The sequence below is a fragment of the Gavialis gangeticus genome, unplaced genomic scaffold, assembly GCF_001723915.1.
Source record: "Gavialis gangeticus isolate Ggan-Ray unplaced genomic scaffold, GavGan_comp1, whole genome shotgun sequence".
NCBI lineage: Eukaryota > Metazoa > Chordata > Crocodylia > Gavialidae > Gavialis > Gavialis gangeticus.
Window position 1 is genome coordinate 70,815,175 of NW_017729034.1, and position 10,387 is coordinate 70,825,561.

The 10,387-nt window shown below is 41.3% G+C and overlaps 1 protein-coding gene across 1 annotated transcript in view; it reads right to left on the reverse strand.

The window, feature by feature from the left end:
- Window positions 1-10,387, reverse strand: part of IGF2R (insulin like growth factor 2 receptor) — a 130,108-nt gene that overhangs the window by 70,623 nt on the left and 49,098 nt on the right. The window contains exons 19-26 of the mRNA XM_019526780.1: window positions 9,195-9,374; window positions 7,891-7,992; window positions 6,762-6,863; window positions 6,026-6,197; window positions 4,272-4,436; window positions 2,376-2,519; window positions 1,467-1,645; window positions 625-712 (exon numbers count right to left, since the gene is read on the reverse strand). Coding sequence (XP_019382325.1) covers window positions 625-712; window positions 1,467-1,645; window positions 2,376-2,519; window positions 4,272-4,436; window positions 6,026-6,197; window positions 6,762-6,863; window positions 7,891-7,992; window positions 9,195-9,374 — 1,132 coding nt within the window. The remainder of the gene's footprint in view (window positions 1-624; window positions 713-1,466; window positions 1,646-2,375; window positions 2,520-4,271; window positions 4,437-6,025; window positions 6,198-6,761; window positions 6,864-7,890; window positions 7,993-9,194; window positions 9,375-10,387) is intronic.

Below are 10,387 nucleotides of genomic sequence, written 5' to 3' on the forward strand. Positions count from 1 at the left end.
TCCTCTAAGCCTCTGGTGCCAAGCTGGATACTGGATAAAACAAACAAACCAACCCCCCCACCCCCAAAATGGTTAATGTGTTTGTTTAACCTAGCAATTCCCATATTTGATATGCTCTAAACAGAAGGAGATAGAGCTACTAAAGCTGATGTGGATTAAAAAAATTAAAAGGTCCAGCTCCTCAACAGGAGTAACTCCTTTAGCTTTGACAGGTAGAATTATGTTGACTTACACAGTTTGCAATTTAAAAATTAAAAATGTATAGAATTACAATGGTAGAGTCTGTGCAGGCATTTTAGTGAGGCTGAACTTAACATCGGATCTTGAAACAAGCAGGTACCAATATTTACTAGCAAAGGGAGTAGTTTTACTAGACAGATTAGAACAATACTGAACCGCAGTAAACAAGCTGAGTATTAATTTTATTCTGTCCTCACTGCAACTACTACAAGCAAGTTGTTGTTTGTTTTTTTTTCCTAAGATTCAATAAACCAAACCATTTAGTAAAAACTTGCACGAAGGGTGATCTCGGTTATGGAATCAAGAAACACGTGAATGTAATGCAGAAAAATCTGATGTTCAAACAGCTCCTCCCCCTCCCCAACCCCACATCCCAGTTCTTGCCTTCTGCTCTGTGAAGGGGACAGGCAGCCAGAGTTCTCCAAATAAATACGAATTCACAGCCGTCCTCCTCCTCAAACACTGGCGATCCCTACAAAAACAAAACGGGAGGGACCAGGGAGTTTATGACCAATTTGAAAAAGTTACTCAGGGTCACTTTTTGGTTAAACAGAAGGTGAGGATGGCTTAATTTTTAAAACCATTCTTAAATTCTTTGTCTACCTCTGCATTTCTGAACTAATTCTGAAACCGCAGGCACACACCTAAATGTCAGTAAGTTTATCTTTCATGAATCTATTCCAAAGGCAAAAAACCCATTAACGTTATGAGAGTTCAGTTTTGCACAAAGGATAGGTTAAAAAGTGATTTTTAACCTCCTTTCTCCCCTGACCCAACTGGTTTCTTTGTTCCAGGGCAGTGGTGCTCAACCTTTTAGACTTGAGGCACCCTCCCCCCTCAAGAGACTCAAGGCACCCCAGAAAATGCCAACTCCTAGTTTTCACGCTATTTGCCTAGCAAAAAGAAAGAACAGTGTCTGTGCTGTAAAGAGCTCAGAAAGACCACATCTAAAGGATCTGTATTTGAAATCTCTGGGCTTAATCTCGTGACTGTTTGTAAGCCTAACAATACTAACACTGTGTGGCACCTCATGGCATCCCTGAAAGGATCTCAAGGAACCCCAAGGTGCTGTGGCACCCGACTTGAGAATCAGTGTTCTAGGGTCTAGAAGACCTAATCCACATCCTTCTCTCCCCCCAACTTGTCCAGAAGAATTTAAAGTCAAGTACCTATAACTGATCTATTACAGGGTTTCAGTTTCATTAGCCTTCAGCGCAGAAACTTACTATGGTTTGGTCGCACTGAAAGATGATCCGCGTCGAATACCGCTGCTTATCTTTGCATATGTCACCATTTAAGTAAATAATACTAAGAGATCCACCAGTGGCAACTTGAGGACTTATCTGAATAATACCAAGGTTCTGGCTTCTATCAGCATACTTTACACAGGAGCCTACTGCTCCCCCTGCAGGAACAGAAGACATGCTGAACGTGCAGTACTGTTACCAAAACAACTCCACTTGTGCAATCGTTAAAAACATTGCAGCGAAGTCAATCAAAAAGTACAGTAGCTTCCACAATATAAAGCACCATGTGACAGGGAACTGATCTGACGAACTAGTGGCCTTTTCCCATACACCTGAGCCCTGAAGCAACAGAACATTATTAGCTTTAGTTTTCTAGATTGTAAACTGTAAGAAAGCACCTTCAGAGTTCAGTCAATATCCCTGAGCTATTTGTAAGCAACTGTTTTTATTCTATGTTACGGCAAACAAAACCAGTGCATTCTGCTTTTGCACAACTGAAACAAGGAATGACAGATAACGATTCTGTCTCATTCAGGGCTTTACTAGAGAGGTTAAACTCTATTCTTATTAAACCCTCAAGCAAGTCAGCATCCAGAACTGCCCATTCCGAGGCACTCATCTGCTGAAAACCCTTGGAGGCTTCTCAAGATGCTGAAGAATCCTGCTTAAGTTAACCCTAATGAAAGAAGGCTGCTCCAATTCACAAGGTATGTTTGTAGCACTTTCCTACAGCTTATCTAGACCTACATAAAATCTGACCCCACATTAATGTTTTAAGATGCAATTCTAAGAGACTCCATGAAATGCCTAATGCCACAGAGGTGTCACAAGGCAGCTCCTGCTCCAACAACAAGGTAGGAAACAGTGGGTGTCTCACTATCAGCTTACCAGGACATCCAGGCCCATAAGGTAAAGGCTTGCAAACATTCAAATAGAATGTTCTTGTTTTTGCATTTTTTGAAGTATCTACAGCAACCCAGGGCTCATGTTCCTTGCTCAAGTCACTTAGATCATACTCATTGCCAGCAAGATCTGAAAAAAAAAAAAAAGGGATGTACAGCTGAGAGGATAGAAGTATTACTTTAGCACCTCATTACATCAGTTTTGGGACTGGCATAGCTTCTAAATGTACTTTTCTGGAGTAGACTGAAGAACAGCATGTTTAAAGGTGACAGCTAACAAGTCTGGTATATTCAAAATTTGATATGATCCACTAGCAAATTCTAGTTAGTTCCTAACTTTCTTCTAGGACAGTGGTCACCAAGTGGTCAATCCAGGAGCCTCCTGCAGTCCGTCATGGGCTGGGGGTGTTGAGTGTGTGTGCGCTCATACACGCGTGCCCCACCCCACCTTCAGCCCAGCAGGTCAGTCAGTGGGGGAGGGAAGGAGAAGGGGTCAGATCGAGGCTCCCCTCGGTCAGGAACAGAGCGTGGCAGAGGCAGGTGCAGCCTGTAAAGTGAGTGGGGCCCTGGCCAGGGGAGTGGTGTGAGGATCAAGCCAGGGTGGCTTGTCTGGCACGGAGGGCAGGGCAAACAACAGACTCCTGCCACTGTGTGCACCCTGAGGAAGGCCCCGGGGAGGCATGTGCTCCCCCCCCCAACCGTGTGCCGCAGAAGCAGCTGCTCCTGCGGGCTGGGCTTTGCACCCCAAGCCTCATTACAGCTGGCCCAGGAGCAGCCCGACACCATTTGCATCCTGCCGCCCGGGCTGAACCTTGTCTCCTGCCCACACCTGGCATTGGGCTGCTCCTGTGCGGGAGCACTGCCTTTGCAGCCGCCTCTGCTGCACACAGATGGGAGGGGAGACGGGTGTCTCCCCAAACACAAGGCAGCTGCAGCAGCAGCTGTGAAGTAGAAAGTGGGGCTGGCGCAGGGCCTACACAGCCAGCACAGGGAGGGACGGAGCCGCAAGCAGCTCATCCGGGGGGGCACAGGCACACAGTCCAGGACAGCATGGGGAGCATGTGCCCCTGGATCTTGCCAGCGGGGGCCAGGCAAAGAGGTTGGAGAGCACTGTTCTAGAATTAATGCCTTTCATCTCCTCAGAGCATGCTACACAATAGTGGACTCTTTTACAGGCTTCTGAGCAGGAGTTGATCCCCTCTTGCTCCTTCAGTACTACTCAGGCATGTGAATTAGCTATTTTACTCTATTCTGGAGGGTAACTTTAGAAAGATGCCATTATCTCCTTCTCCAAAGTCACCCATAATTGAAGCTAAAGAGCTTCTCTATGCCAGACTAAACAAAGAAATCAGTAAATTTTTCATATTTAGAGGTTCCCAGAATGTCTGCATGTTTAACAACTCCAAAAGAAACCAACATCCTATTGTTATATGGCAAAATAGCCTCAAGCTATACCCAACACCATGAATGTATATTCAGTTTATATTTGCATAGTTTGACAAATCAATGAGATGCAGTTATGCTAGCGGGAAAAAGTATAACAGTTCACAAAGCTTTAGGTTAGTAAAACCGTGATTCTGTATCCTTAGAACATCCCTTAGTCCTCCCAAGTCCACCATCTACATTTTATCAGGATGTATAGTTAAGCACCGTATAATTTTTTTAAACTATTTTTCATACAAATTAGTACCACCTCCAAGCAAGAGATTAGAAAGCACCTCCACAGAATTCACAGAATAGAAACCTGCAAAGTCAAGCCAGATCAGTTCAACGTTTTTTATACTACCCCAAAATATACTCATCTCCCACTGAAGTCTACACCATTGAGTTAACATACGTTAACATTTGCATTTCATTGAACTGACAGGCTTTACATACTTACCGGTAACCTGACAGTCTACTGGAGCAGGGGTACAGGCTAAGGCTGTGTAGAACTCAAAGAAAGTATGATGGATTTTCAAAGTGCTGGTTTCTTCACGTACAAATCTGAGTTCACCAGGGTAGGAGCCATTACAAATGAAAGTTATTGTGAATGTATCTGAAGTTCCTGGGTGAAAGAAAGGAAGTTACGTATATCCCATTTGTTACATTAAGTCTCAGAAGTTATTTTTCAGAAAAAAAAGAACGGCCTCATGTTTCTGTGGACAGAAACTCATTACTGCCGCCTCTATTAAGGTTCTAAGCCAAGATTTCCAGCTTTTAAATTACAGAAGTCCTAATGCAATGCTGTCACTTCAACGCCAATGTCTCCCACTTGATCGTTACATTTCACACTGGGATTAAGCTTTCCACTTCTGTTTCACAACTGGAGGTTGTTCATTTGGAATGACAATCACTTGCTCAGCAATGTTAGATGCCATCTTACAATTCAAATCCTACTTTACTGATATCCAGAGACTTGAGAACCAGGGACATGGACAGACCCAAATATATTGCTTCATACAACTTACAAGTGTTTGGTTGAGCCACCCATGAGTGGTAATTCTCATGCATCTGCTCCTACCCTGCAGTTATACTGAAAATAGTAAGGCAGCTAGCAGCTGTCACATTCAAGTGCAAAGTTAGTGTTTTAGCATTTGCCTGCATCAGCTTTAATTCAGGTACTAACAGGTACTGCATTTCAAGCTGATTTGTTGCAAAGTCGTCTTCTTTCCTCGAGTTTTAACTGGTGCAACTGGTTCAATAATCTATACGAGTGGTTTTCAACCTGAGGTCCACAGACCTCTGGGGGCCTGCAGACTATAGTTAAAGGATCCACAAAAGATGACTATGATCAATCAAAAAGTACGTGAATACCCACACTTACAATTCAAAGGGGTCTGCACTTCCATTCAAAATTTCCAAAGGAGTCAACAAATGAAAAAAGGCTGAAAGCCCCTTGTTTATACTTTGTAAATGCTTACAACTAACAACCACAAATCACTCTTCCCACCAGTCCTCCCTTCCTTAAGGAGTAAGAAACTTCCTTCAGACACAAAATGCACCAAGCCTGGGCTCCAGAATTTCAGGCACTAGTTTTCTTAGCCCTAAATACAGTATATTTCCTGTTATGAAATACTTTGAGTACCAGAAGTTGTCAGTACATGAGATGTCCTATTCAATAATTTATATGACACCCTTCCAAATGAAGACTCCAGTTCATTTGAAATCATTAAAAAAAAAATGACTCCAGAAAAAAATTCTAATCCCAAACTTAGTTAATTTACACCATTTTCTTTGTTTTCCCCCAGAAGTTTGTTTTTTTAAAATAACAAAACAAACTCCTCCTCAAAAGATCTCTCCTGTATGGATAAGTTGTGGAGATAAAATGGAGAAAAATCAAAACAGCTTCCCTTTAAAAGTGGCTTTTGGTGTTTTTCCCTCCCCATTTTCATTTATTTATTTATTTTTAGTCAATACTGACTGAATTGTCACTGTTTTTGTTTTGGAGGGGGGTTTTTTTTGGTTCTTCCACAAAAAAAACGGCAGAAGTCTCCATGCAAAACTTACAGCATGAAAGATTTTTCCTGCTGGAGTTTGATTCCCCGCCCCCATCAACAAATGGCAACTAACTTTTTGCTGCATAAACAGGCCTGAAATGAGAGCAGTTATAAAACTAATATGGAGCCTCAGAACTGTAGCACAGGTTGAACTCACCTGATGCTGCAACAAGAGGGCCTTTGTAGGTGAGAGTGAGAAGTCCTTCAGTAGACAGACGAAGGGTTTTATCCAATTCCACTGTCCTTACTGATTTTAGATCCGTTTCACATCCAGCAGCTGGTTTTCCATTGATATTACCACAATCCGGTGCTGGCCCACAAATATTTAGCTAATGTTTGAGGAGGCACACAATGTTAATTTGCCTGACATTCCAAACAAATCCTAAGAAAATAAGTCTTCTGGTCCTCATGAGAATTCGGACTCCACAAGATAATTCAATCCCCAATCTGCATTTGCAGCAATTCCAGTTTACATTTTTAAGTACATACATTTCAATGTCTGCATGTGGAGACTGGTCTCAATATATGGCATCACACCTCAAGAAAAAGGAGAGGTATTCTACCCGCATAATGTAAAATAGTCACATTTTTGCTGCATTTCTAACTAAATCATTTCTACTGTTCTGTTGTTGCTATTCTGAAGTTCAACATCTGCCAGTTTGATTATTTCCTCAATCTTTTTTCTCTAGCTATTTAAGTTACCAAACTGCCTTCCACTCTCAGGCAAAAGCACAGTGCTGTCAAACTAACCCATGTCCTTACGTTACCATAAAGGATAAACAGAAATTTGACTACTGAGCCTATCAGGTAAGACTAGAAAAGACAAGCATTACCCTGAAAAGCAACTGATTAATCGATCAATAGATATAGATAGATTTTTTCCCCCCATTTACCATATAGCTCTTCCCAGTTCCACTGGCTTTATATCCTTTTTCTGAAGCTAGAGGTTGCAGGTTGAATAGAAAGCCACTGTTTGGATCTCTCACAGAACAGGACTGTAAAAACATTAGGGGACAGGAGATGCAGAAAACAACTGGTTAAGAAAAATCTGGACATTCAAACAACCATAAAATTAAGAGAGTCAGGAATCACACACTCAGAATTAACAGCTTTGCAAATATGTTTAAAGTACGAGAAGCACAAACCAGCTCCTACTGCTGCTGTAAGCTAGAGCAGTCTATTTCTGTTTTTCAAGTACTGCACAAGGATAGCTGGCCATTTATTGTTTTCACACCAATAGCATGTTGGTACTGTGCAACTATGCTCTGCAAAAGAAGCCTAAAGAGTAAAAAGGGAAACAGGTGAAGGAGCAGAGAGTTGCAGAGAATTATTAAGAGGACATTAAAAGATTTCCCCGCTCTGAATTCAGTCAGATTCCTGGGTAAAATCCAGAGGGCTCAACCTTTCATTGCTTCTGTGTGAAACGAGTGCTCTATTCATACAACTTGGTTTTTTAACTGCACAAATGACCACGGTACAAGTTGCTAGGCTTATTCCATTCGGTAATTAGTTGGTAGCCTCAGTAGTGAAGCCAAAACCTGACCAGCATGGGAACTACTATCACATTTGTGGAACTATAGCAGGAGTGCTCAACCCCCACCTGCAGGGCTTCCCGTGAGTCTGAAAATTTGGTGGTGCCATGGAGACTCTGCAGGTCAGAGTGTAGCCCTGCATGCTAGAAGGAGTATGCAGGACAGCAGGGCCACAGGCAGATGGGGCTAAACAGGGGTGCTACAGGGCCCAATCCAGCCCATGGACAAGCCCCCTGCCATCTGGTCCACGAAGCCAAAACTTTGAGTACCACTGGTCTGAAGCAAAACTGCCTTTGTTTCTATTACAGTAGCCATGCCACGGGGAGACAGTACTTTAAAATCTAGGGTTTTTTTATTCTCTCTCTAAATGGACTTTAAAACCTTCGCTAGTCACCATTTTGCAAGAAACATCTAATATTATAAAGGAACAGGAAAAAAAGTGTAAAGAACATAAAAGCAAACCACAAATACTGCCCTCCTCTTGCCTTACCTGAGTTTCATCTTTTGTTGTTTTAACTGGACATGCAGCTTCTGTTTCCCACAGGAAGGTGACCACACATTCTCGGTCATCAATAAACCTTGGGCTGCTACTCTGGAAATACAAATTGCAAAGGAGTTTGGGATGAAGACTACTAATTTCAAAAACATTCTTATTCTTGGAGATCAGCCTTTTAAAAGCTTGGAACAAAACCTCAGTAGTAGAGTCAGGATCCCTGTTGAAGAGAGGCACTGTACACGTACCTTCCTTGCCTACCCCGTCCCCAAGCCTTACTGAATACTTTAACATGTAGGGTTCCTATTCTGATAAAAAAGAAGGAATAGCCATCTGTATTAGAAGGACAGCAGTAACAAATGACCTAGTGATGCACTAGTCTGACTAGTTGAATGTTTCAGAATTTACTAACAACATATTCTGAAAACTAGACAGCCATTAGGAATGCTGGGTGAAGTCATGAAGTTCTAGAAGGAAATGAAGCATGCCATAAATATTCAGAAGTTTACACCAAGAGCCTTATAGATCCAGTCCCATGAATGGAAGTAAAACTGTTCAGAATAGATGCCACCATCCATATAAAAATTCTTACCAAGCCTCTTGTACCGAGATAACAAAGCATCCAATATATTAAAATCTCGAAAGTCATGCAATATAGGATAAGTGCTTGGGTACAACAAGAAAAAAAGTCTAGACTAAATAACCCATTTTCCTGCCTATAACAATTTTCAGCAACTGGATTCTGAAAAAGTGAGCTGCACATTATATGCAAGAAATATGATAAGAGCAGTTTCTGCCAGTTACCCAGCAAGGGGGAAAAAGCAGCTTTACGTGATCCAGGCTCTGCTCCTAAACAAAAAAATTCTCTTAATTTTGCCTTAAAAAAAATAAGTGTGCACATGAAAGAAAAATGGTACTATTCTAAACTTTTTGTCTTGAAAGCAAAAGGAGTTTGGGTGCATAACACTGGGGCACAGTTAACTATACAGTCTTGATACAAAAACGAGAAGTCTGTTTTAGACAGATGCAGTAAGTCTGAAGTCTGTTTGTCTTGACATGCACAGGCTTCCTCCTTATGGCTCTATCCATCTCCTGCATGATTGCAGGAGAAAGTGTACAATGTATATGCATGAATTTAAGATTGAGGGGTTACATGTTTAAGCCTCCACAGATTATCAAATGTCAGATAAGGTCCCATCCGGAATGCTGAATCCAGATCAGCATCTTCTAACTGTCAAATATGCAATATTACACTATTCTTTGCATATTCACTATGAAACAGAAAAGGTTTCCATCCTTACAAGAGTGCCTTCGGAGCAGGTGAAATGGATTACAGTTGTATAGGACATACTCTGTCCATCAGCATTGATGCACACAGAACCACCTGTGTAAGTTAAAAGAACTTGACCAGGTCTTTCAATAATGAGTCCTTTGCTAGCAACTCCCAGGTTACTAATGGAAGGGACTTCAGAAATAGAATCCTAAACAAAAACAAAAAAACAAAAACACAAAAGTCAGTTTCAATTGAAGGTTCACTAAATGATCAAGCTTCTTTCAGCTACAAGAGTCAATCATCCTGCTCATCCTGCCAGTATTACATTCCAAAAACATAAATTTTGTGAGAAAAGTGTGTAGTTAATTGCGAAATAGCAAGTAAGAAGTTAAAAAACTACCTTTATCTATCACTGCTAACCTCCATGAAAGCATCAATATTTATAGTCCAGCCAAAATATGTAATCTATTCATACTCGAGTTTAAAAAAAAAGTTGTCTGTAAGAAGCTACCCAAAACTTGAACACCCCCAATTTGTCAGCTAATTTATTGCACAGTTTTAGCACCCATTTGCCAAGATTCCCTCACATCTGATAACAAGGTAAGCATTCCCAAGGTATCACTCGCTGGACTTTTCTTACCATCAATGCAGAAAAATCTTCTGCAATATTACTATCTATTAGAGACTGATGTCAATACCTATTTTGTCAGTTTCCTCATTGGTTTTCTATCTTTACATGGAAGAGGAAGGTTTTTTCTGTATTAGACTGTGAAGAGACTATCAGCCCGTAGAACTAGTGACTGGCAGATGGTCAGACTGAATCAGTAGCAGTTAACTTCCATATATTTATAAGTCCAAATACAAGGCTACAGCAATGATGGAATTCCTAAATGAATCTATGGTAGTTTGGATAAGAAACGGACAGCATCAAGAACTAAAACAGCTCCTCTCAGAAAGTAGCCACTGCTGAAGTTATGAGGTCACTAAAAAGAAAATGTTTACAAGGTCTTTCCCTATTACATAGGTAAGGCTGGATCTTGCAGAAACACTGAAATCAAAGTCAGCTGCATAAAGGATTTACTACTGCAATCTAGGTATTTATGACATTGTTGTATGTGATCACTGTCAGCATTCGTGGATTTTAAAATCTTCACCACCTTCCTGAAGTAAGAACCTCTATGATGATTTGACAAGAAACAAGGGTGATGCAACATCCTCTAA